The sequence below is a fragment of the Dipodomys merriami genome, unplaced genomic scaffold (genome assembly GCF_024711535.1).
Source record: "Dipodomys merriami isolate MVZ:Mamm:240054 unplaced genomic scaffold, mDipMer1.0.p SCAF_8, whole genome shotgun sequence".
Classification (NCBI taxonomy): domain Eukaryota; kingdom Metazoa; phylum Chordata; class Mammalia; order Rodentia; family Heteromyidae; genus Dipodomys; species Dipodomys merriami.
The window spans coordinates 26,087,071-26,114,677 of NW_027206401.1; the positions used below are offsets into that span (position 1 = coordinate 26,087,071).

At 35.8% G+C, this 27,607-nt stretch overlaps 1 protein-coding gene across 1 annotated transcript in view; it reads right to left on the reverse strand.

Annotated features, from left to right (window-relative positions):
* Positions 1 to 27,607, reverse strand: part of Lama2 (laminin subunit alpha 2) — a 565,166-nt gene that overhangs the window by 300,004 nt on the left and 237,555 nt on the right. Inside the window, exons 10-12 of the mRNA XM_070010715.1 lie at positions 25,358 to 25,518; positions 6,423 to 6,563; positions 412 to 585 (exon numbers count right to left, since the gene is read on the reverse strand). Coding sequence (XP_069866816.1) covers positions 412 to 585; positions 6,423 to 6,563; positions 25,358 to 25,518 — 476 coding nt within the window. The remainder of the gene's footprint in view (positions 1 to 411; positions 586 to 6,422; positions 6,564 to 25,357; positions 25,519 to 27,607) is intronic.

Genomic DNA, 27,607 nt, shown 5'->3' on the forward strand with positions numbered 1-27,607 from the left:
TAGCTGCCTTCCAAGTCAGCTTTGAAATGGAATAGGAAAAAACAAGGAAAATTCCCTGTCCTATCATCAACTACTTGAAAACCAGGGATTTTCAAACAAATATAGTACATTTTTTCCCAATATCTATACTATGCTTCAATTGCCTAGAGGTTTCATTAACTTATTCATTCATTTAAGATTCTTACATATGACTCTAACTATACAAAGAATTGACCCATTAATACCTTTTATACAAATTTCACCCAATTGGCATGGGAGAAATGTTCAACAGGTCTGATTTAACTGGTTTTGGCAATCCAACATGGTTTGCATCTGACTTCATGTTTCTGTAAAGAAATTCTAAATGAAGCCCACTCTTGTGATTGGTCAGTTAAAGCAGAGCAGCAAGATTCAAGCACCATGAAGACTTACTTTGTTTCCCAGATACACAGCAGGTGCGCTCCAATAGTAGTCATCAGGCAGGGCCCGCCTGGCCTCCATGTTACTGATGCTAATTTGCTGAGGTAGTTCTGGGTCATCCTCATGAGGAGCCACTTGTGTATGGCCAGAGATGTCAGTCAGAGACCAGCCACGCATGGCTTGCACCTTAGAGAAAACACATTGTCTTTAATTACAAAAAAACATTCCATTGGCTTACTTTCTCCCTCATATTCTTTGTAGTACCTATTACTGTAAAATAAAAATAGCATAAACACTCCAATAAATCAATAAATAAGTGCTCTGGGTGTCATTAACTCATTGCATGTATTCATATAGGCAGCCAACCTCAACGTTTCTGTGATGTTTCTAAGGGTTTTGATGACACTATATAACAATCAGCATATATTGATTCTGCATTTTAAAAAACAGTTTTAAGTACTTAAAAAAAGAAGAAAGTCACTCAAAGTTATACATGGACTATAACAGTTTATCTAATAAATGTACTTTGCATTTCATTTTTCTTTTTCATTTCATTAGTAATTTGTTATTTCTAAAGGAAACAAAATATCCCCAAAGAATTTCATATGTATTTGTAAAACTGAGGAAAAAATATACAATTACTTGAAAGGTAGCTTTTCATTCAGTATTTCCTCTCCTCTTAATTATAGAACAATTCTGCTTTAATGCTTAAGGGCATTGGAGCCCACCAGTCTGTAGCAATAACAACCAACAACACTGTATTTTTTCCCATAGGGCCAGCAGTGCTATAGCAATACATAACATAGACCACTAGACTAGGAAAAGAAGTCGTTTTATTATTTTTTTTTACCTATATAGATCTGTCCTAACAGTTCTGGTATTTATTTTTTTAGTTATTTTTTATTTCTTTCTTTTATTGTAAAGGTGATGTACAGAACAGTTACAGTTACATAAATAAGGAAATGAGTGCAATTCTTATCGAAGATTGTTTCTTCCTCCCTTGTTTTCTCCTGCTTTCTCTGCCCCCCTCCACTTCGCTCTCCCACAAGTTGTAAAGTCATTTCCAACAGCAATATTCACAAGGAGGATGCTTTAAAAGAAGAATAAAGAGTCACTTTGCCATTTTTATACTCCAAACAGAGCCTGGCACACTATTATACTTGGAACTGAAGCCACTATAGGGTCAGGACAACATGGTTTTTACTGAGGCTGCAAGCTGCTGCTATCAGTACTAGACATGTGTGCCCAGCTCAGTGTTGTAGGTGAAGAGGAGCAAAATGGGAATGGTAACAATGTGTGCCTGAAATATTTAACATTTTTCTTCATGTAGAGATTATTTTATTCTGCATATCCCAAATTTGTGGAATAGTTAAGACTGCTTTTTTGAGAGAGAGAAAAAAAGAAAGCATATTAAAAACAACAACAATCAAGCAAACAGAAAAACCTCATTGGCTAGCTAGAGTATAGGTACAATGACTCTTCTTCTTTTTCCCTTTCCAACATGACCCATTAGGCATCTAAAAGAATTGAGTGGGTTTCAGTGGACCTACATGCTAGCAATCAAAGCTTGGATGCCACTACCCTCTGCCGCTGGCTAAGCTATAAAACTTTAATATGTCAAAAGGGCTGTCAGGATGGTGGAGTAGGCCTCTATAAACAAAATGAAGAAGTTAGACTACTTGCCCCTGCCTTGTTGATTTTTCACAGTCTGCTTTTAGAGTGATACCTTGGATAATGTATACATCTATTTATATCTAGACATGAGTACTATCAGCAATGATTCATAATGTTTCAAACTTGACTTAAAAGCAACAGAGGCAAAAAAAATGATACTTGTATTTTTGATCAGTTAGCTGATCAAAGCTGAAAAAGAAGTATTTGGGAGATGGTTTTATTTTAATAGCCGTTTTTGTAAAACACAACTCTGATCGTGTTCCTCTGCTGTTCCTAATCCATCAGTAACTCTCCAAGTAAAACATTCTATGGCTCAGAAAGTCTGGTTTTGGATGCACTTCTCTTTCTCAGGCTTGTTTCCTATACCCTGTGCTGTGAAGTCTAGTCAAGTGGCTCTCTGAAATTCTTCTCAGCCTCCATTTTCCTCCCACCATGTTTTTGTTTTTGTTTTTGTTTTTAATAGCAGCTTGAAGTACTCTCTGCACAGAGGGGTAGAGAGTACAGTGACCAGTACAGCTAGAAAGATATTTTTATGCTATGTTACTATACAATAAGTAATACTTCAAATATTTTCAGGTCAACTAATAATGAAGATGTCCAAATTTAGTGTCCTTTTTAATACTGAAAGGCCCAGGAAGCATCCAGTAATAGCAAAAGATTAATGGATAATAGGTATTATGCATGTAAAGTATAAGAAATTTTTTCAGCTGGGGACCAATGACTCATGTCTATAATCCTAACCACTCAGGAGGCTGAGATCTAAGAATCATCATTCAAAGCCAGCCCAGACAGGAAAGCCCATGAGACTCCTAGCTCTGTGCTATTTGTGGCACACGTGTTGTGCTATGTGCGACAAACCCAACATGCATGCCAACCAAGCACATGCAACAAAAATTGGCACGCATGTCATTTTGTGTGTCAGTCCAAACACGTGTCAATTCTGACATGTGTGTCAGTCCTGACACACGTGTCAACCCTGACTTGTGTGTCAGTCCAGACACGCATCAATCCTGACATGTGCATCAGTCCCGACACATGTCAATTCGGACAAGTGTATCAGTCCCGACACACGTGTCAACTCCGACAGGTGAGCCAGCCCCAGCACACATTCTGACATTTGTGCCAGCCCCGACACATGTCAATTCCAACATGCGTCAGTCCCAACACACGCGCCAATTCTGACATGTGTGCTGGTGCACAGGTCAATTCTGACATGTGTGTCAGTCCCGACACATATTTCAATTCTGACATGCGTCAACCTGACACATGCCAATTCTGACATGTGTGTCGGTTCCGACATGCACGTCCAGTCACATGCGAATTCTGACATGCATGTCCAGCCAGTCACATGCCAATTCTGACATGCATGTCAGGACACATGGCAATTCTGACATGCGTGTCAGTTCCAACACATGTGGCATTTCTGACATGTGAGCCATGTCGAATCCAACACACATGTCGGGACACATGTCAAATCTGACCTGACATGCGTCCCAAATGCATGTGTTGGGACACATGTCAGCCCCGACACGTGTGTCGACTGACATGGCACATCATGACACATGTCAAATCTGACATGCGTGCCAGCCCATGTCGATTCCGACATGGCACATCATGGCGCATGTCAATTCTGACATGCGTGTAGTTCGGAGGTCAATTCTGACATGTGTGCCAGTTCTGACACACGTGTCATTTCTGGCATGTGTGCCATTTCACTTCTGACATGCATGTTGGGCCACGTGCCAATCCTGACATGTGTGTCAGTCCCAACATGTGTGTTATTTCTGCTTTTTTCTTTTTGCTTATGTGGTGCTGAGGAATCGAACCCAGGGCCTCAGGAATGCAAGGCAAGCGCTCTACCACTGAGCCAACTTCCCAGCCCCTTGTGTGTTATTTCTGACAGATGTGCCATGTCAGTTCTGACATGTTTACGGACACAATTCTGACATGTGTGTCATTCCCGACACTCGTGTCGATCCTGACATGTGTGTCAACCCCGGCACGTGTTATTTCTGTCATGTGTGCCATGTCAATTCTGACATGTATGTCTGTCTCTGACATGTGTGTCAGTCCCCGGACACATGTGTGTCAGGACACCTGTCGGACACAATTGTCCATTCTGACATGAGTGTCACTTACTTTCTGACATGCATGTTTTGTGTGGCATGCATACATGCCAGTTGTGATATACATGCAATTGTGGAATGTCAGTCCACTGTGATAAAGGACTCATTTGTTACATGTGTCAATTTTGACACATGTCCAAAATTTGACATATGTTCCAACTGTGGTATTCATGTCAATACTTGCATGTATGTTGAGTGTTATGTGTGTCATTTAAGATGTGTGCATATTGTAACACACATTGATTTTGACATGTGTGTCCATTGTAACATGCATGTCATTTGTGATATGCATGTGGTTTAACTTGTGTTGTCTGACATATATGTCAATTTTTGCCAAATGTGTCTATTGTGGTGTGTGTATTGTTTGTCACTTAGACCATCCATGCTGTGGGTGACGTGCATGTCATTTGTGACATGAATGTTAATTTTGAGAGGTGAGATGTTTGTGACATGTGTGCTGATTGTGACATGTATGTTGGTTTGGGCATGTGTATCACTTGTGAATGTGTATTGATTTTGACATGTCAACTGTAACATGTATGTCAATTTTGCCATTTGTGTCCATTTTGAAATGTTTGTGAATTATGATATTCCTGTCACATGTGGCATACATGTTATTTTACATGCATGTTGATTGTGTTGCAATGTCATTATGGCATGTGTGCCATATGTTATGTGCATGTCAGTCATAGCATGGACATCACATGTGGCATGTGCATCATCTGGGACATCTATGCCATCTATGACATGTATGTCAAATATGACCATCATGACATGTATGTTGATTTCAAAGAGTGTTTTTGGGATATATATCATGCACATGTGACATGTATGTCATAGGAAACAATTGGCCACTTGTTTTGTTAGCCCAAGAATTTTTTTATATTGACCTATAGCCTTAAATATACAATAAATGTTATCAAATATGTAACAAAGCTGGTGTTTAGAAAATGCATAATTCTCCCTAAGGTCTATTTGCTAATATCAAACACAGGGCTCTAAAATGTGATGAAAGGAAGAACTGTGGAACAATGGGTCATGATGGCTAATTTTATAGGGAACACATGCATACAGTATAATTTAAAACACATGCCACAGCAGTTAAAGTGAAAGGCTCAGAAAATTAGAAAGGAATTCTGCTTCATAAAAAAGAAAACAGTTCCTCCTTTCTTTGGCATTTCTCTTTGAGGAAAAAGGTCGGATACAATAATGCTTTAAGGACCACAAGGCCCACCCATAAGCCTCCCACAGTCTCTTAAGTCTTCTCCCTCAGGTATGGTCCACTGTGGTTGACTCTTCAGAGATGTGCTGGGGAATTATACCCAATATGCTTCTGTTATTTTGAAACTCAATCTTTTAAAACTATTTTTCAAAAATAAAATAGCATGTTATTGATCTCTCTCTCTCTCTCTCTCTCTCTCTCTGCCTCTCTCTCTCTCTCTCTCTCTCTCTCTCTCTCTCTCTTTCTCTCAAAGAAAGAGCTACACTCTACTAATCAAAACTTTAAGGGCAAAGAACAGACCATTGTATGCATTCATCTGTTTCTAGGCAGACAGTTCAGGCTTAAGGCAGTCACATACTATTTAGAAAAGCTCCAAGAATGACAAAAAAATAAAATTCTAAGCATTTAGTTGCTGTAATTTCATCACAAGTCTTTATTCTTGCCTGTCAAAATAAAGCAAAGAGAAAGAAAAGGAAAATATCACCTTGAGTTTTGGTTGATTTGGTTGATTGGGACACAGAGTATGACATCAGTATTTGGTTAAACATTGTTTCTGTATGTGTCTGATGAGTGTTTCTGGGCAAGAGACATCAGTGGACTGACCAAGAAAAACACAGTGTCCTCACCAGTGTGTAGGGGCTCTCTGATTAATTACCAAAAGACTGGAAATGGCACTGTGGCTCAAAGTAGTAGAGCACTAACCTTGAGTAAAAAAGTTGAGGGACAGTGCCCAGGCCCTGAGTTCGTGTCACAACAGACAAAAATGAAACAGAACAACTTTCTCTTAATTTATATAAATAACATCTTGATAGAAACTGCAACTCTTAATGCCACTATCTCATGTTTTCTGCACTGCAGCATTGTAGGCTTTGAGTTGAAAAGGCTTAGTTTCCATTTGTTCATATGCTAATCTTGCACAATGTACAGTCTTCAACATTTCTTCCCAAAGAACAGATACAGTAACAAAGATGGGGCCTATAGAATAGCAAGGTGGTTCTTACATTGCCATAGGTCCAGTAGGAGCTCTGACATCTGTTTGAAACCCCCGAGCAGAAGCATTCATCACAGCCTTTCTGATTATCCTCTTGCAAATTGAAGAAGCCAGATTTGCAACGACTGCAATCTTCTCCTTCAACGTTCTCCTGTGAAGAGAGAGTATATTCACAACCAGAAGACACATCCCTCAAAATTAACAGTCATACAATGCATATGTCTGGGTAGGAGGAATACTGACCATATAATCTTCATTTTACCTTCTCATCTGCACCATTCTAACCACTATAGAGGAAAAGACTACTGGAGATCTCCTGTGTTTAAAGTTATGAAGGCTAGTGAACTCTATTTTTTTTTTTAAATAGAACAACTGTAAGGAGTAGCAAAAAGTATAATCTCTTGGTTTATGTAATAGTTTCTCTTGACCAGTTCTTCCAAATGAAGGCTTCCTGTTTTAAATAAAAAGACTTTCAATACTTCACTGGGTTTTATTATTTTCAACTTTATTTTATCTTTAAGTAGTTGTACAAAGAATTGACATTCAACTAAAGTAGTATATGACTACAATGACTCGATCAATGTCATCCCTTTCATCATTAAACATCTATTACTCTCTATTTCCTTTTGTCTTTGATCATCATGTATCTTAAGAATGTGGAGGCAGGGGCTGGGAAGTTGGCTCAGTGGTAGAGCGCTTGCCTTGCATGCCTGAGGCCCTGGGTTCGATTCCTCAGCACCACATAAGCAAAAAGAAAAAAGCCGGAAGTGGTGCTGTGGCTCAAGTGGTAGAGCGCTAGCCTTGAGCTGAAGAGCTGAGGGACAGCGCCCAGGCCCAGAGTTCAGGCCCCACGACCGGACCAAAAAAAAAAAAAAAAAAAAGAATGTGGAGGCAATCACATGATAGATAAGAGTTAGTCTGAAGAAAATGGTGCCACTTAGTTTCACCCTTCTGTTACTGATCAACTTCATCGTCAAATACAATAAAACTAAAAACACTGAACTATACTGGATATATAATAGAATATTTATTTTACACTACTAATAAAATACTTTCCATACTATACACTAAAAATACATACATACATATAAGCCAAGTATATGTATTTGGCATGTGCAGGAACTGAGTATATAGTGGTAATAGTTTCTTGATCAGAATAAGTAGAAAAGGGGAAGTTTCTTCCCCATTTTTATTAATGTTTCCTCTCACACATTAGCCAGTGAATTATTTAGTTATATCACAGGAAAAAAATTGTTTTGTTTAGTGATCGCTTCTTGGATTCCCTCCATTAATTCTAGTTCCAGTATACTAGAAAATTAATTGCTTCTACGTAAAACAATAATATGGATTCAGACCAATATAAACGGACTATGAAAAACAAAGGGAGGGGATAACAATGTTCAAAAAACATACTCATTACCTTATGTTTGTAACTGTAACGCCTGTTTACATCACCTTGATAATAAAATTAAATTTAAAAAACTAATGAAAAACAGAGAGGGGTATAATTTCTCAATTTAATAAATATTTAATATTAAATAATGCTTCTACATAAAGCCTTCCTGTTTTCTAAGAAACAGATTTTTAGTATTCCTTGCATGTGTATTACTCCACATTTCCCCTTTTCTTTGGTTTTCCCTTTTATCTCAATTCTGAAGTTTTCTTTTTCCTTAGAGAACAAACTTTTCTCTCAGTTCTATTCTGTTGTCTTTTAAACATTGTTTTATAGAACCACAAGAAGCATAGCTAGATTTTCAAAGACTGTTCTTTCCAGATACTCACAATAGCCATTTCCAAGGTAGGAATCCTACCTTGTTTATATTTATTGTCTCCAGAAAGTAACAAGGTTCTTGGTACAGCATTGGAAATAACTTTATAAAACTTTATCAGTTTTAAATTAGTCTCTTATTGTAGTGTTTTTCATGCATGCTACAGTGATATGCACACAGTAGATGCTTAATAAAAAGTTAAAAATAAGAATAGAGAGAAGATAAGGTTAATAAAATATGAGAAAATATAAGAGATTTTAATACATGAATAGAAAATTTGTAAGAATAAACTAAGAGTTTTTCTGAAATCCAAGAGAACTTGTTCAAAAAAAGATACTGTTTGGATCTTAATTTCTATGACCCACCTATAATTTCTACTACTTCAACTAGTTAATGAGGGACCCTGAGCAAGGGGTTGGCTCTAGTACTAGTCCGGTGTACACAAACTGAAGTATTGTCACTATCAGTCTCACCAGTTTTAGTGTTTTAGGATAAATTCCAGCTATTTTGAGATGATAGATGACAGAAAAACTAATGAAGCTGATCTCAAACCAATAGGGACAAATAAATCCCCAAAGTGCTGAAGTTGAAGAGCATCTTCAAAAGAGTACCCAGGCAGGGAAGATGAAACATGTTTATAATTTAGCTTTTCCAGTCGAGGACACAGGACAGCTGTTCTGTACACTGTGTTCTTTGCTGCTTGGTCTAATCTACTATTTGCAGTCACTTTTATTTAAAAGCAAATAAAAGCACTTCCCTGCGATTCAGACTGGGTTCAAAAATTGCAAAATTTTAGACATTAGTTACATTTTCCTTAGCTCCATTTTAGCCTGGTAATATGACCTTGAAAAATTATGATTAAGTAATTGTATATTCAGTTTAATCTAATAACTTGAAGCAACTCAGTAGGCTAGAAGATCTAGGTACTGCAAAGAGGGAGTAAGTCTCTGTCTTAAAAAGCCAGTTTTTCTTTGGGTTAAAAAGATACACTCACAATCAATCTGCATGCAAGGTAGATGGTAACTGTATGCCAGACTTAAACTAAATAAATTATGTGAACATAAAGAAGGCACTGAATCCTGTGTGAAGGTCTCAGGAGACTTTCTGGCAGGAGTAGAATTTCACCTAAACCTTGAAGCTTGGCTTGAAATTTTAATTTGTTGGCAGAGATAATTATATCTCTGTATATGTCACTGGGAATAAGAATTATTTATTATCTTAAATAAATACCTGGAATACTCCTTAAATTCTGTAAATTGCACTCAGTTTTTACAATCTTGAATCCTTATCCCTAGCTACAAGCCTATTAGAGGTATATTGTTAAAACAGATGGTCATATCTCAGCCAATCTCAAACAGCTGAGATTGAACTGGTCACAGTGAACCAACTAATGAGATCATGCCCAAACAAAGCACATGCCTCCATTCAACCCATCATGTATCAGTACTTTACTTTTGTTTTTCATGGATACATATTGACCCTATTAAGGAGCAAAGCTCTCTGAATCCCTTCTGGCTTGAAGTATTGCTTGATTCACGGATCATTAATGAAGATACCTAGGAAAGTATTTACCTAATGATTGCTCAAATAAAGTAAGTTAAATCGATCAAAAAACTTAATGTTCTTAATCAGATTGCAGGAGATTTATTTCATTCAAAACTGCTAGGTTTGGGGTTTTCTTAGATTAGTACAAATATTAAAAACACAGGAAAGTACTAAATATGGTGGGTAAGGACCCATTTATCACTTTTTGAGGCTGACTTAAAGGACCTCTGGAGATTAGTAGGAAATAGAGAATCAGAGAGAAAATCTATTTTGCCAACTATATTTATAACTCTTCTTTCTAGATGTGTGTGTGTGTAGAAAACTACGGACGTCTATTTCCTTTTTCCCTTTTGCAAGGTCACTGAAGAGAGAGTACACATCGAACTATATATCTAAGTTATTAATCACTTGAAGAATTGATTGGAATTTTTTTTGTAAAAACATACTTTTAAAACAGTGATTACTGGGTCTGGGAAGGTGGCTCAGTGGTAGAATGCTTGCCTTGCATGCACAAGGCCCTGAGTTTGGTTCCTCAGCACCACATACGCAGAAACATCCAGAAGTAGTGCTGTGGCTCAAGTGGTACAGTGCTAGCCTTGAGCTGAGAAGCTCAGGGACGGTGCCTAGGCCCAGAGTTCAGGACCCACAATCGACAAAAAAAAACAAAACAAAACAGTGATTATTATTGATTTTATATAATAGAGACTAACACAATGTAATGCAGACATATAATGTTTCAAGATTTTTAGGTATATCTTCATAGCAGCAAAGCTTGCTCACCTTTTTGTAATATGCTACATAATTATCTATATGATTAGTATCTTAATGCTATGTTTCTGGGTTCTAATTCGATCTGTGGGCTCCTGGGGTGTCATTGCTTTTTCAAAATTTCTCTGTGACTCACAACACTGTCACTTGTAATTCTGCTCCTGTTTGCTTTCCTGAATCATTTTTGAAGATCCTCTAGGACTCTAATGATTGGCTTATAGCTTTGGAGTGAACCATCTGCTTTATGGATAAGCTCCAAACAATTTCATTTTCTTTGCTATTAATAAAAATTATAAGCAAGTTTCCTGTACATTATTTTTCATTCTATCTTTATTTTTTACTTTACTCATTTACATATGAAATAATAGATGAACAAGTCTATACAGGCTACATTGTGAAACAGTAGTAGGAAAAGGAAATTGGCCTCCCAAGGATCATAACAGAGCAGGGAGAAAATGTACAAAGATGACATGACAAGGTAGAAGGAAATTGCTCAGTGAGAACAGTGGAGTTGAACATACCCTGGGACTGCCACTGTACTTATAACCAATAAAGCCATTGTTCTAAGTTTTTATTTATTCTTTCCATTCTACGGCTAGCAGAGATCATAGCTTATATTTTGACATCATCTAGCCCAGTCTCTAAGTCACAGGTTGGACTACTAGATTGCTAGTAGTAACAATGAGAGTTTACAACTTCTGGTCTAGATGTTATTTTAATTACTGATATTTCTATTTTGGGTCATTATTTGTATTGTTCAACTTTGAAAATGTTGCCAGCATAAGTTGATAAGTTTCACAAAGGTATTTTAACAGTTTATCTAGCCAAACTAGTATCTGCTTCATTAAATCTCTTGGCACTTCCAATAGGAAACTCATCAATTCAGTTTTAGTATTTTATTTGTTTAGGGCCCATTTAATGATTCTTAGTAATTTGCATATATAATGACAGTTTTCACACTGAAGCCTATGGAAAAGTATAACTTCCAGAATGCTCTGCTGCTCTAGATATTTATATTTCTAAGCCTCTCACTATTTCTAGACCATTATTCTGATGAATCATATCAACATCAAATATAACACAGTTATTTTTTCATGGTAAATGTACCATATAGTAGATGTTTATATTCTTACATACTGTAGTATTAAAGTATCATTCTACCACGTAACTTGTTTATATCCTTACATACTGTAATATTAAACTATCACTCTACCAGGTAACTTGAGAGGATGGTTAGGTTGAGAGACATGGGGGAAAATTATGAAAGGGAGTGACACTGATCACTGATATTTTGTAGTAGAACTCCTTTGCACAAGAACAGAAGAATTTTTTAATGTTGCACTCTGCTTTAGAACTGTGTTTTCAAGCTATTCAATGTACTTATCATCATGATGTCCTTAAGGAGCCTGCTCAGTCACTTTTTTCATAATAGTCTCCACCATGACATTTCAAGACTGCAAATATGCTATATATGCAGATATGTTGCATGAATACATTTGTCCTCTATATAAAATGAATATATTTTTGTCCATTAAAAACTAAGTTTCATCCCCGAAGGGAAAATGTTTATTTTAGACATTACTTCCATTGAATGTATTTAACAGAATGTGTAATTAAATATGTTGGGGTCTGTCTTGCTCCACTTTTATGATGGCTGTCCTTCATTTTTTTTGTTACTCTTTTTTCCCACTGTAAACCTTACTAGATTCCTTTATTTTGGAGTTCTTGGAGTCAGACTCTGTTGGGCTGACATCAATTTTCTTTTTGCTATAGTTTTCTCAGTACAGGTTGTCTCTGGAGAAATAGTCACAATAGTTTTCCCATTTTCTCTATCATGCAGTTGCCTTCTTATAAATTAGGAACAACTTCAGCAAGACATGTTCAACAGTGATGGTTCGTCAACTGGGAATTCTGTTGACAAAGGTACCGAAGAATATCTGCTGTGATATTTATGTTGGTTTTCCTGCTAATTGCTTTAGGAATTTTATAGTCATGCTTGGCTTTGACTATGTGTGTGCATATTCAATTTCAAGTTTCCTTCCATTATGGTATTCAATTTAATGCATTCCAGTATTAAAGGAAATTAACAAATGGAAGATAATGAACTGATTAGCAGTACTGCTGAGTGTTTATTTTTTTAACACACTGTGCCAAAGCTGGATAGTAGATAGTTGGTGAATTAGAGGGGAAAAAAGAGAACAAATGAAAATTAGTTTTTACTTTTCACAAGCTGAGCTTTTAATGTTGTCAATATGCAAAAAAAAAATGCGAAGGCAGTAAAACAGATTTCATTCATAAACTATTGAGCTATGAGAAAAGACGGTCATTATAGATTAGGGTTTTATTCCATATGCAGCCAGGATAAATGGAGATTTAGAGGCAAGAAGTAGGTGAAGTTTAGTGAATAGAAAATTAAGAGAAAGAATTAAGGGTAGTTAACATGATTTTTGCTTAAGGCAAGCCACAGTGCTAAAATATTGAATATTAAGAGTGTGACATTAAATATATATATACATACATACATATATACATACACACATACATACATATTCTTATTTAGCAGGATTCTTGTTACAGTGGGCAAGACTTGAGGATAGATTGAATGTAGTTATTGGCTTACCTTCTAGAAAGGCAAGCCAAGACCAGATCACACGATTTTTTGGGTTAGCAGGGACTTAATGGAAAATGCATTAAAAAACAAAGGAAAACAAGGTGGAAATTCAGACTTTGATTTTTACTCTTTTACTGAGGCTTTGATAAAAATAAAAGCAAATGTTCCCACTGAGATCAAGGTCAATTTGTATTATTTATCAAATTCTGCCATCCAAATGACTGAACAATACTACAAAAGAACCAATTTCTAGCATAAGGTACTTACAACAAATCCAAGAGTCAGACAGCATTTGTATTTGGTAGATTCAGTATATTTTGGATATTGGCTTATCTCTTGTAATATGTAAGAAGGAACAAATTTTAAAATGTATAATGTACAAGGTTCATAAATACTTTGTCTTGAATTATTCTTTTCATGTTTGGGAAAATAAAGAGGACAATGTTCATTAATATTATTTTCTAACAAGGACTATAAGGAAAAACAGGTGTATAAATAATAGTGTGATTAGTATTATACTAAGTAAACCTTTTCTTTTGGATCTGTTTCAATCTGCAATCCCTTTATACCTTCAAATCTAAAAAATTTAAATTGGGAATTATTTTAAAGAATGAGAAAGCACAGGTTATATGACAGCAATTACTTACAACCTAGAGGAAACAATAGTACTTTGTATGTTTGCTTAAAGATACTTAAACAGAATTATCTCTAATTTAATTTCTATTTATGTCACCCTTTGTTCCTTTAGCATTAACTACTATTCTAAAATTAATATATACCATATAAGCTTTTTTATTAAACATATGTGCTACAAAAACATGAAATGATAACTTTATGGCAATTTTTCATGTGTAGGTTCCAAAATCTAACAAGGCTTATATAGTACATCTACATTTATCTTAATCATTTTAGCTGTTCCTTTTATTAGATTAAATGACTGTTCCACTGTCTCGGTATTTCTGGGGGATTAGTCAACTTGTGGGTATTACAATTCAGTGATGCTTCGGGGTACTGGTGGCTCATACCTGTGATTCTAGTTAATCAGGAAGCTGAGACCTGAGGTGATCCTGGTTCAATGCTTGCCCAGGAAGGAAAGTCTGTGAGACAATGATCTCTACATAACCAGTATAAACAAAGCCAGAAATGGATCTGTGATTCAAATGATGGAGTGCTAACTTTGAGCGTAAAAGCTAAGGGACAGAACACATAAAAGAAACAAAAAAAATCACATAGTACATTAAAAACAATACAACAAAGAAAAAACATCTTGTGTCCATATCTTAGGAAGGTTCATCTCACTTAGCATCATCTTATAAGGTCATAAGTACATAGCTTTTGACCTTTTCTGCTTGTCTGGTAAGATTATTCTAGACATATACTAGTTATTGCAAATAAGGGAAACCATGGGACCTATGTTTCTTTGGGCCTGGCTTACTTCACTTAATATGAATTTTTCCAAGTCTTTCCATTTCCTAACAAATGGGGCAATGTCATTCTTTCTGATGGAAACATAGCACATTTTCTTGATCTATTCATCTACTGAGGGGCATCTGGGTTGGTTCCGTATCTTAGCTATGGTGAATAATACTGATATAAACATAGTTGTGCTGGTAGCTTTAGTATAGCCTTGTTTGTGATCATTTGGGTATAGTATATGTATAGTCTTTTGAGGAACCTCCATACTGCTTTGTCACTGTATTTGATTCCGCTGCCCTTCATCTTTGTATATACATTTTTCTTATTTGAGGAGGGGAAGGGAAATAACAAACACTGAAACAAGGATACAGGTTGACGCATTGTAACAATGAGACCTACAAGACACTATGTTGAAAACCAACTTTACAACTTTGGGGAGGGGGAGGAGAAGTGAGGAGCTGGGGAGCTAGGGAGGTAAGGGATAATAGGGGAAAGGCAGAGGAGGGGTAACCATACTCAATAGGAAATGTTTTATCTTACTCATGTAACTACAACCCCTCTGTACAGTATCTTTACAATAAAAAATGATAAAGAAGCTAAGGATTTCTTGATTATAGCCATTCTAGCTGGAATGCGGTGGAATCTCAATGTTGGCTTGAGTTGGATTTCTTTTATGGTTAGAGAAGATGAGCATTTCTTCATGGGTCTAATGGTCATTCTTATTGATGGTGGAGGGATGTGGCCAAAAGGGAACACTACCGCATTGTTGGTGGGAGTATAAACTTGTTCAACCACTTTGGAAAGCAGTATGGAGGTTCCTCAAAAGACTGCACATAGAGCTCCCCTATGACCCAGCAATCCCTCTTTGGGGCATTTACCCAAACTATCACAAACAAGGTCATACCAAAGCTACCAGCGCATCCATGTTTATCACAGCATTATTCACCATAGCTAAGACATGGAACTGACCCAGATGCCCCTCAGTAGATGAATGGATCAAGAAAATGTGGTATATATACACAATGGAATTCTATGCCTCCATCAGAAAGAATAACATTGCTCCATTTGTTAGGAAAGGGAAAGACTTGGAAAAAATGATAATAAGTGAAGTAAGCCAGGCCCAAAGAAACATAGGTCCCATGGTTTCCCTTATTTGCAATAACTAGAACATATCTTGGACATGTCTAGGTCAAAAGCTATGTACACATGACCATACAAGATGATGTTAAGTGAAATGAATCCTAAGACAAGGACACAAGTGGTTTTTTCTTTCATGCTATTGTTTTTAATGTACTTATAATATACTATGTGATTCTTTTGTTTCTTTTGTATGTTCTTCCCCCAAGTATAACCCCTGTTTTCACTGTATCTGATTCTGGTGTCCTGCATCTTGTACATACATTTTTCTAATTTGGGGAGGGGAAGGCATATAACAAAATGCTTAAATAAGGATACAGGTTGACACATTGTAACAGGGAGATGTACAAGACACTCTGTTGAAAATGAACTTTACAATTTCGGGTGGGGCAGGGAGGGAGGAGTTGGGGAGGTTGGGAGGAAAGGGATGGTAGGGGAAAAATAAAGAAGGAGGTAACAATGCTTGATAGGAAATGTACTCATTACCCTTCTCATGTAACTGTAACCCCTCTGGACAGTATTTTTACAATAATATATATATATATACATATATATATATATATACATATATACATATATATGAAAAAGGAAAAAACTCTAAGGACACTACCCAAGCCCTGAGTTGAAGTCCTAGTTCTGGCACACATACACACAAAAATATAATGAGTTCCCTTTTTTCACAATCTTATAGCCTTTACAAATAACAGAGGATTGCTACAAATTTTAAGTGATCACTAGGTTACTAATAAGTCATAATACATTGTAAATACTTTACAACTAGCTGTAATATTGTATTATTTAGGGAATGATGACAAGAAAAGACTGTACATGTTCAGTACAGGTAATAGTTTTTCAAATACTTTTAGTGTGTGGTTAATGTAATTCTTGATTATGAAATGTTAATATGCTATAATTCATTTTGATATTTGGGGGATATTTAGTTATATTTGCATTTTTATTATAGGAAGACTTACATTAAGCTTCTTTTATGAACTTCTGTACGTGTATTGTTAAAAGTTTCTTTGGAACAAAATGTTTAGATACAAAGTTGATAACTGGATTTTGTTATCTGAATGATATTATGTAGTGCCATATTGCTTTCCTATGTTTTGTGAGTAAATCACGATGACTTCACATTGCATTTGGGATCTAAATTCACAATAGAAAAAATAAGGTGCACTGAATCATCAATTTCCATTTCCCTGGATTTCCACAGATTTTTGTATATTATCAGCTGTCTTTGAATTTTAAATTGTATTTTACATTCTTTAAAAATGTCTAAAAGCTATCTCTATTTTAAAGTATGTACTTCTTTTGTTATTAGATTTCTTGATTATAGCCATTCTAACTGGGCTGAGGTGGAATCTCAATGTTGCCTTGATTTGCATTTCTTTTATGGCCAGAGAAGTTGAGCATTTCTTCATCTGCCTATTGGCCATTGTTACTTCCTCTTCAGAGATGAAGCCTCTCTTTCATTTAGTCCATTTATTAATGGGGAGGTTCTTTCTTTGAAGTTTTTTTTTGGAGGATTTAATTTTTGGAGTTCTAAGTATATTTTAGATATGAGCCTTGTTTATTGTGTGGCTAGTGAAGATCTCCTCCCAGTCTGTGGGCTTTCTATTGATTTTGCTAGCTATGTCTTGTGCCATGCAGAAGCTCTGCAGTTTCATGAAATTCTTTTTTTTAATTGTGAAAATACCGTACAGAGGGGTTACAATTACATGAGCAAGGTAATGAGTACATTTCTTATCAAACATTGCTGCCTCCTCCTTTGTTTCCCCTTCCCAACCCTTCCCATCTCCCCTCCCCTCCTTCCCAACCCCCATCCCTCACCCTCCCACCCCCACCCCCGTGCCAAAGTTGTAAAGTTCATTTTTTGACATAATGTCTTGTACATCTCATTGTTGCAATGGGTCCACCTGTATCCCTATTTAAACAATTTGTTTTTTCCCTTCCCCTCCACAAATTATACCAACATCAAATACAGGGTTTACACCATGGGGGAGGAACATACAAAGCAACAAAGAAATCATCTTATAAATATGTTAGAAACAATAGCAAGAAAGAAAAAAAACATGTGAGTCCATATCTTGGGGTTCATTTCGTCTAACATCAATTTATTTGACCATTTCTGCTTGTCTCAGACATATACTAGTTATTGTAATAAGGGAAGCCATGGGACATATATATTCTTTGGGACTGGCTTACTTCACTTAATATAATTTTTTCCAAGTCTTTCCATTTCCTAACAAATGCCTCCATCATGAAATTCTATTTGTCTAACTTTTCTTTGATTTGTTGTGTTTTTTGGTCTTTATTAAAAATTTCAGCCCGTATCAAGGAGCCCTAGTGTAAACTTGTTCAACCACTCTGGAAACAAGTATGGCGGTTCCTCAAAAGACTACCCATAGAACTCCCCTATGACCCAGCAATCTCACTTAAACAAGGCCATATTAAAGCTACCAGCACGACTATGTTTACCGTAGCTAAGATATGGAACCAACCCAGATGCCCTTAAGTAGATGAATGGATCAAGAAAATGTGGTGTGAGAGAGAGATTATGTGGTATAAATATATATGTATATATATATATAATGTGATATATGTATATATAAAATGTGATATATATGTATATATACATATATAAAATGTGATATATATGTATATATAAAATGTGATACACACACACACACACACACACACACACACACACACACATATATATATATATATATATATATATATATATATAATGGAATTCTATGCCTCCATCAGAAAGAATGACACTGCCCCATTTGTTAGGAAATAAAAAGACTTGGAAAAAATCATAGTAAGTGAAGTAAGCCAGACTCAAAGAAATATAGGTCCCATGGTTTCCCTTTTTGCAATAATTAGTATACGTCTAAGATAATTTTATCAGATGAGCAGAAAAAGTCAAAAGATATGTAAATATGACCATATAAGATGATGATAAGTGAAATTAACCCCAAGATATGGACATAAGAGGTTTTTGTCATTGATGTTTTCAATGTATTATGTGATTTTTTTGTTTCCTTTTTATGTTCTTCCCCCATGTTATATCCCGTATTGTCATTGTACTTGATTTTGGTACCCTGCATCTTGTATATACGTTTGTCTAATTTGGGGAGGGGGAGGGGAATAACAACACACTGAAGGGCACAGGATGACCCATTACAACAATGATACTCACAAAACTATATTGGAAATGAACTTTACAACTTCAGGAGTGGGGAGGAGTGAGGGAGGTAAGGGAGGGAAGGAATAGTGGGAGAACAACAAAGGAAGGGGTAACAATGCTCCACAAGAAATGTCCTCCATACCTTACTCATGTAACTGTAACTCCTCTGTACAGCATCTTTACAATAAAAAAATTGAAAAAACCATGTATTTCTACATATCATAAACTTGACATTAACTGGTCTAAATAGTTTGTAGACTTCTGTGTGGATGACACACTTGTGGAGAAACTACTGCTTTTTATGTATAGATTTTTACATTTTGTGAAGGAGAGTAGACCTCCTTTTTGGGGTTTAATGCTCTTCTATCTAAATACATGTATCACTTAACATTTCTTACAAAAAATAGCAATATAGCTTAATACAATTAAGATGCTCAAAACTAATTTTAGTATTTTTCTGTTTATCTTTTTTTTTCTGTTTATCTTAATATTGGTCATACACTGTTGAATGTCTTCCTTCCTGTTGAGGAAGAATGTGTATGTATTTTTTTTTGGGGGGGGGAGTCGGTCGTGGGTCCTGAACTCTGGGCCTGGGAGCTGTCCCTCAGCTCTTCAGCTCAAGGCTAGCACTCCACCACTTGAGCCACAGCACCACTTCCGGCTTTTTTTCTTTTTGCTTATGTGGTGCTTAGGAATTGAACCCAGGGCATCATGCATGCAACGCAAGCACTCTACCACTGAGCCATCTTCCCAGCCCCTGTGTATGTATTTTTAATTCTTCATTATTCTTTTCTTTTTAAATATTTCTTGAATATTGCTTCTTCTCAAGTACATTTACTTTGGTAACTTCTACATTTACATTGATTTTCTTCATTCCGTCATTAAGTTTGTGCCATATTTTTTATCTCTACCTCCTATGGAATTTGACATATAATTTTCAAAGAATCATATTTCCAATTAGACACTGCTGGCTCATGCCTGTAAGCCTAGCTACTCAAGAGGCTGAGATCTGGAACATTATTGTTCTAACCCAGGTTTAAAAAAAATAATCAGATTCCTCTCCAAAATAACCAGCTAAAAGCATGCTGGAGGTGTGGCTCAAGTAGGAGAATGCCAGTTAGGCGAGCCAGCTGAGTGTGAAGCTCTATGGTCAACTCCTGTCAAGTAAAGAACCATATTTCTTTCTAACTTCAACAATTACATATGTTTTTTACTTATAGAGATGATACATTGTTTTTTTTTTTCAAAACCAGGTATCTGAGTTCCTTTGCAGTGTTGTGGCTCAAATCTAAGGCTTCATATAGGCTAGGTACAACTTTACCACCAACTTGTGCCCTCCATCCTCACCCATGTATTACTTTATTCTATTTTGATTGTTATTATAAAGGTGATGTACATAGGGTTACAGTTCCATACATCAGATAAAGAGTACATTTCTTTGGAGACAATGACATAATTTCCCTCGCTTTCTCTCCCAGTTTTCCCCTCCTCTCCTCACACACAATTTGCATAGTTCATTTTCAATAAAGTACCCAGTGAGTACCACTGCTACGTTTCTTTACTCTTTGTCCTTTCATTTCTTTTTTTGAATAAGTTTTTTTAATGTGAAAATACCATACAGAGGGGTTACAATTACATGAGCAAGGCAATGAGTACATTTCTTATCAAGCATTGTTGTCTCCTCTCATTTCTGTATCCCTTCTTACCCTCCCGAAGACAAATAAACACACAAAAGAAAAAATACAAAAGAAAATGAAAACAAAAAAAGCAACAAAATGAACAAAGAGTTCATTTTGATAACTATTATTTTATATGATCAGAAGTACATAGGTATTGCACCTTTGTATTCCTTTCCTAAGACTATACTCCTAGAGACCTGTATAATTTATCATATGCCAATGTATTTTATTTTATCATCCAGTGTGTTCACTTTTAGATTTATAGGCACATTCTAGCCACCACAAATTGGAAACTATCCAACCCATATTTCTCTGGGTCTGATTACCTCATTTAATACAATTTTTCCAAGATTCTACCTCACTCCAGTTAGAATGGCCATTATCAAGAAAACTAACAATAACAAATGCTGGTAGAGATGTGGCCTAAGGGAACTCTAGTACACCTTTTGTGGGAATGGAAATTTGTTCAACCACACTGGAAAGCAATATGGAGGTTCCTCAAAAGCCTAAATATAGAACTACCCTATGACCCAACAATACCACTCTTAACCATCTATCCAATAGAACACAAACAAGGGCACACTAAAGATACCAAAATAATCATAGTCATTGCAGCATTATTTACCATAAACAAGATATGTAATCAACACAGATGCCTACCAGTGGATGAATGGATCAAGAAAACATGATGTATATTATACACAATGGAATTTTACTCATCTATCAGAAAGATGATACTGTACCATGTATTACTTTAATATAGTAACCTATTTTATATTATATTATTCATTATTTGTTTACTCTTTAATGATAGTTTTGTGATTTTACATTTAAACATATTTTAATGAGCTCTATGGAAAATAGAATTATATATCTTTATGATTATATCATTTTAGACTATGCTTTCAGTTTATAATGTATTCGGTAGATAGAAAAGCATTAAGTTCAGAAGAGAAATTCTCTTTTTCCTTCTCTTTGTTTGGACATTAATTTCCTTCTGTAGTTATTACCTCTTGTGTACTCTGTTTTTTATGGTGAGATCATTTTCAGTTGAGGTTATTGTTCTTTTCTTTACCTTTCTCTCTCTCTTTCTCTCTCTTACTCTCTCTCTCTCCATTCTTTTTTTTTTTTTTTTTTTTTGCTATTTGCCTGTGGTACACACATTAGCTTGGCTAATTGGAGATATTGGCTTGATCTCATTTTGATGTGTAACACAGATGTGAGGACTGTACTCCTCACAATGCATTAACTTTCCTCTATTCAAAGCCCTAAAGAAAGGGGAAACTTTGCTTGCTTTTCCAAGTTTACAGGAGAATTTTTCTAGTTTCCCTTTTGAAAGTAATTCCAGAGTATCCACACTGAGTCAGTTCAGTTCTAGCTTCCCTCTGAGTCAAGAGCCCTACTTCCAAACTCTAGTTAGAGCATTTAAACACCAAACTTTGTCTCTGATCTTCAGACTAAGGCTGTCCTCCTTCGATAGCCCACCACTTTATTACTTAGCTATCTTTGATCTTATGCTTGACATATTTCCTTCCTTGGCCTGAAAGTCTGAAAAGTTTTTTTCTTGAATTGAAATGTGTTGTAGCACATGTACTATATTATGCACATTTTGGCAATAGCAGGAATTTAAATGCAGTGCCGACATCAATTCAACATGGCATTTAGAGATCAGTCATGTAAAAAACTGGAAAAATATTAAGCCCAAGGTGTCATAATAAAGTATTTCCTTAAAGCTTCTTCATACTTCAGTGAGGTATTCCTTTCTAATAAAAATTACCATAAAAATCTTATAGTCTAAAGGAATGCATTGCATATGTCTATTGATCATTTTGTATGTTGGAAAGGAATATGCACATGTATACATGCATATAGTTTTACATGTAGTGTATATATAGTAATTATATATATATATAGTTTATATTCTGATTGTGAATAGCTTTGATAGCATTTCTCTATGAACATGAATGTACATATATGTTCATATATATATACATATATATTCTTCCAATTCAGTCAAAATTCTACCACTTTACTTGAAATTAAGCCTTCAACAATTTTTAGTATCATTTTAATACATGCTGTGTTAATTATTTGTTGATAAACCCAGGTCAAGTCATATTTTTATGAAGCCAAGGAATTATCACACTCCTGTCTACATTGATAAGTGTTCTTTTCAGTTCTTGAAATCTATGCATGGTTTATTGAACTACTCAGCTATTTAGTACTCTTGTGAATAGAGGCAACAGGCATTTGCTAACAGTACATTCCTTGCACATTGAGATAAAGTGTACTATGCTATAATTATGAAAATACACGATATAATTCCTTTGCTACAGGCATGTAATTTTTGAATTTTGTAATTATGTAGATTTTTTACTAAACCTTCTTGCTACAAGTTTTTAATCCTAAAAAATTAAGAGCTGATATTTTTGTATTTAAAATATCACATCATTCAAAGACATTATTTTGAATGATGCTATTTACTTAATTTTTCAATCTCTTTTATTATTTCTTAATTGCTGTTTATTGTAGCATTTTAATTGTGTGTGTAGAGTCTCAAGTGTCTTCATGGGAGGCATTTTTCTTATTAGGATTATAATGACTCTCAGTACAATGTTGAGTCAGGCAGAGCACAGGCATTAGCAGCTTTCCCTGGGAGCTCCACTAATCAAACTGCTCTCCTGTTTTAGCTTTCCTGCTGCATTTCCCAAAGTGAATGAAATGAGGCTTGTTTCCTGTATTTGTTTGCTCCTCTTTTTCTGAAACATATTCAACATCACTAGTCTATAAATGATAGCTAGAGTAATGCTTCCTTTTTTATCTGGCCTAATTTTCTCCACTTTACAGAAGAAGGAAGTTCCTCTTCCATCATAAGCTTCTTATTGCCTGTCGTTACTGCTGTTGTTGTTTATTAAGTAGCTAAGGTTTGAAATTTCTACAAGTTTGCAGACTGAATGAAACACCCTCAATATGCTTTGGTAAACATTACTAGAGAAGGGGTACTAAAACCCTGCGGGACTGTTCAGAGGAGTTCAGCACAGAGAAAAGAGTATCCTGACCAAGTCCGCACTCACAGACTGCTATCCAATCTTGGGGTACAAGAGCAATTTTTCATTTCAGATACTATTGGAGTGAGATGTACTAAATTTAGAAAATCTACTATATTCTACTATTTGATAATTGTTTACACAGAACTTAGTGACATTCTGCTCACTTGGGTAGCTAGTAAGTAATGTAGATAAAATAATTGCAGTAGTCCAAGATAGGTGTCTAACATGCAGACTTAATATACAGATTAATGTTAGGTATATTAACATCCGAATATACCTAATATAAGGCCCTACAAAAGATAGGTCCTTAGTATAATAATACACATCTATTATATAACTGTTATTATATTTAGCTCAATAGTCTTGTCCCAATACAAATACATTTACTGTTACAATTAATATTTCTATAACATTACTACTTACTGTTTGTATATGTACCTATCTAAAACTCAAATATATCAACTCTAACCATACAACATTTTGATAACTTTTTTGTGAAGATTAAAAAATTAATAAAAGAAAAACTTTTAGTAAGGTTCTGTTTAGAATTAAAATGTAAGGGGCGAAAGAGGACTTTCATTTTTAAAACAGTACAGCATGATACTATTTCCATGGAATTATTTATTCTCTCAGTTAATGTAGCCATCTGATTACTACAAATAAACCAATCTTATCATTTTAGACTAGTGCATGTCTCTCTGCTTCCTCTCTGTGAAAATTGTGGGTGTAATGCATCCCTTGACGCTAACAGGATGAGCTATTACTGGAGAATGTACAACAAATAAAATTGCATTTCTAAAAGCACTCTGAGGAGAAAATATTGAGTCTCAAATCAGTTCTACTAGATCTTCTTACTCTTCTGTAATTAAACAGAAGAATTAGCGATGGTGAGAATTTTAAGGTACCTTCAGACTTCAGAGTATCATTTAAACACAATTGTTTCTAGAAGTAGATGCTAACATATAGATTTGAGCAAATTAAAATTTCAAAGTGTTTGCATGTTTGAGTACTATGAATAGCATTTTTAAATGAATAGGCTAGATGAGAAATGAACAATGAGAGGGAGTCTTTTCTTTTTGAAGTAATAGGTATTGAACCCAGGGCCTTGCACTTGCCAGACAAGTATATATGCGGTATTTTTTCAGTCCCTTTTGTTGATATATATATATATATATATATATATGTATATATATATATATACATATATATATATATGGGGGGGGGGGGTCCGGTCGTGGGGTCTGAACTCTGGGCCTGGGCGCTGTCCCTCAGCTCTTCAGCTCAAGGCTAGCGCTCTACTACTTGAGCCTCAGCGCCACTTCCGGCTTTTTTCTTTTTGCTTATGTGGTGCTGAGGAATCGAACCCAGGGTCTCAGGCATGCAAGGCAAGCCCTCTACACTGAGCCACCTTCCCAGCCCCTATTTTTATATTTTTTGTAGACAAGATCTCACTATCTTTGCCTGACTTGACCTCAAATTTGCAATCGTTGTGCCTCCACCTTCCAAGTAGCTGGGATTAAAAGCATGGACCAACTGTTTCAAGCTTACATGAAAGACTTTGCAAGAGTATTTTGTAATTTGTAGATAAGTGCAGGTCATGGATACATCTGTTCAGCGATGAATGTTATGAGCATTTATAGACATGGTGAATAGATAGTAGGTATTTGTAGACATGGCTGTAATTGCTTCATGCCAAGAAGACGTAAGAGAGAACACAAGGAAAAGGCCTTGGGTCTTGAGAGTAGGGCATTGTGAAAGACAAACAGCATACCTTGCAGCTACATGGGCCCAAACAAGGGTCTTCGTTTGTGCTCCCTAAACCACTGCAGTTGCAGGGCTTGCATTCTGGATAGCCAGTGTAACCGCGGGCACATCGATCACAGCCCACTCCTCCAAAGCCAGTTTTGCAGTGACAGGAGCCAGGAGCTCGACCTCAGGGAAGAATGTATGACATGTCAACCTCTTTCAAATACACAAAGGATTTAATTCTTTATTTTTTATTTATTTTTATTTATTTATTTATTTTTTTGTCGGTCATGGGGCTTGAACTCTGGGCCTGGGCACTGTCCTTCAGCTCTTCAGCTCAAGGCGAGTGCTCTACCACTTGAGCTACAGCGCCACTTCCGGTTTTCTGGTGGTTTATTTGAGATAGGAGTCTCACGGCCTGGTCTCTCCTGCCCGGGCTGGCTTTGAACCGCGATCCTCAGATCTCAGCCTCCTGAGCTAGGATTACAGGCGTGAGCCACCAGCGCCCGGCAGGATTTAATTCTTAAGGCTCATGTTATAGTTATCATTTGGACCACCTATTAGAATGGATCTCAATTATATTTTAATTTGAAAATTGCAGCAATGATTGCTTAAAATCAAATACCATTGTTAAAACTGTGAAAGGACAAATATGTCCCTGACAGCATCAGTTAGTGAGAAATGTAGGAATGGTTATTTTTCTCATTTCGTATTACAAGAGCATAAGGGAAATGAACTATATAACTCTGAAGGGAGGAAAATAGGGAGGGGAAAAACTGGTAGAGAATGAAGAAGGTGTGACACTGTTCAAAAGGAAATGTACTTATTACCTGAATCATGTAATTGCAACCTCTCTGTACATCACTTTTACAATACAATTTAAAATAAAATAAAATACTTAGAAAAAGTCATAATTTAAGCTTTCTCTAATGTCATAAAGGTATCATCATACAGATATACCGTAATAAAAAATATATATAATAAAAAATGTATGGGTTGTGGGCTGGGAAGTTGGCTCAGTGGCAGAGCACTTGCCTTGCATGCCTGAGGCCCTGGGTTCCATTCCTCAGCACCACATAAGCAAAAAGAAAAAAAGCCGGAAGTGGAGCTGTGGCTCAAGTGGTAGAGCACTAGCCTTGAGCTGAAGAGCTGATGGACAGCGCCCAGGCCCAGAGTTAAGGCCCCACAACCGGACCCCCCCCCCAAAAAAAATTAAAAATGTATGGGTTGTTGGCGAGAAGGCAGAGGTGGTAGGAATGAATCATTTCTTTGCTTTTTAAGATGTAGTCAACATGCAATTATGTCACTTACGTCACTGATTACAATGTTATTTAGATATTTGACACAAGTTATCAAGAACTTCACAGGAGAAAAATTTGGGGTCTGTGGGTATACAGGTTGTAGAGGGCAGTATTGCTAGTTATTTTCTTCCCTTCTTTGTTTTAAAATTATCTTACTAGGAATCTTTATAATAATTTCAAAGTCTTTATCAGCAAAACTCTTCATTAAAGCATTAGTTACAATAAAACTGGAAAAAACCTGTAACTGTTTTTATAAATTTGAATGGGTGAATAATGATGATACTGCCATACTGTAGTACATATTTAGGTGCAAATCAAGATTTCAGAAATCTTAATCATTGGCAGAAAATGCATCGTGAAAATTTAAAAGAAACAATGGCAAAAATATTCTACACAACTTATATTTGTGATTCTACATGTCTATTTCCTTTAACTTTTTTTTAACGATAATCTACTTATTTTAAAACAGGAAAGGTTCAGAAGGTTGAAATCTGAGAATGATAGCTTGAAGGCTAGCTCAGGCAGGAGAGTTCTTGACAGTTACATCTCTAATTAACAACAACAATAAAAACGAAGGAGTGTGGAACCAGGCTCTGAATTCAAGCAGCGTACACACACACACACACACACACACACACACACACACACACTAGTAGGAGGGGGATAAAATAACAGTAGTGACAATTACATTATGATTTAATTGATAGCAAAAAGATGGCTTTAAACTGAACAAAGACTCCAGCAATTCATCCCTTGAATATCAAAACATAATGCTCTTTTAATCTTTCCAGATTTAAGATTGCATGTAAATTTCTATATTGATAAAAATAAATTCTATATAGAAATCAGGTATGCCTTGGAAACATAGCCAATATCTTAAATTTAATCTCATTGCAGAGGGAAACATCTTTCACAGTGTAGGCATAATTTACTTGTCTTTCAAAGAAGACAGGACTTAGTCTATATGCTATAAA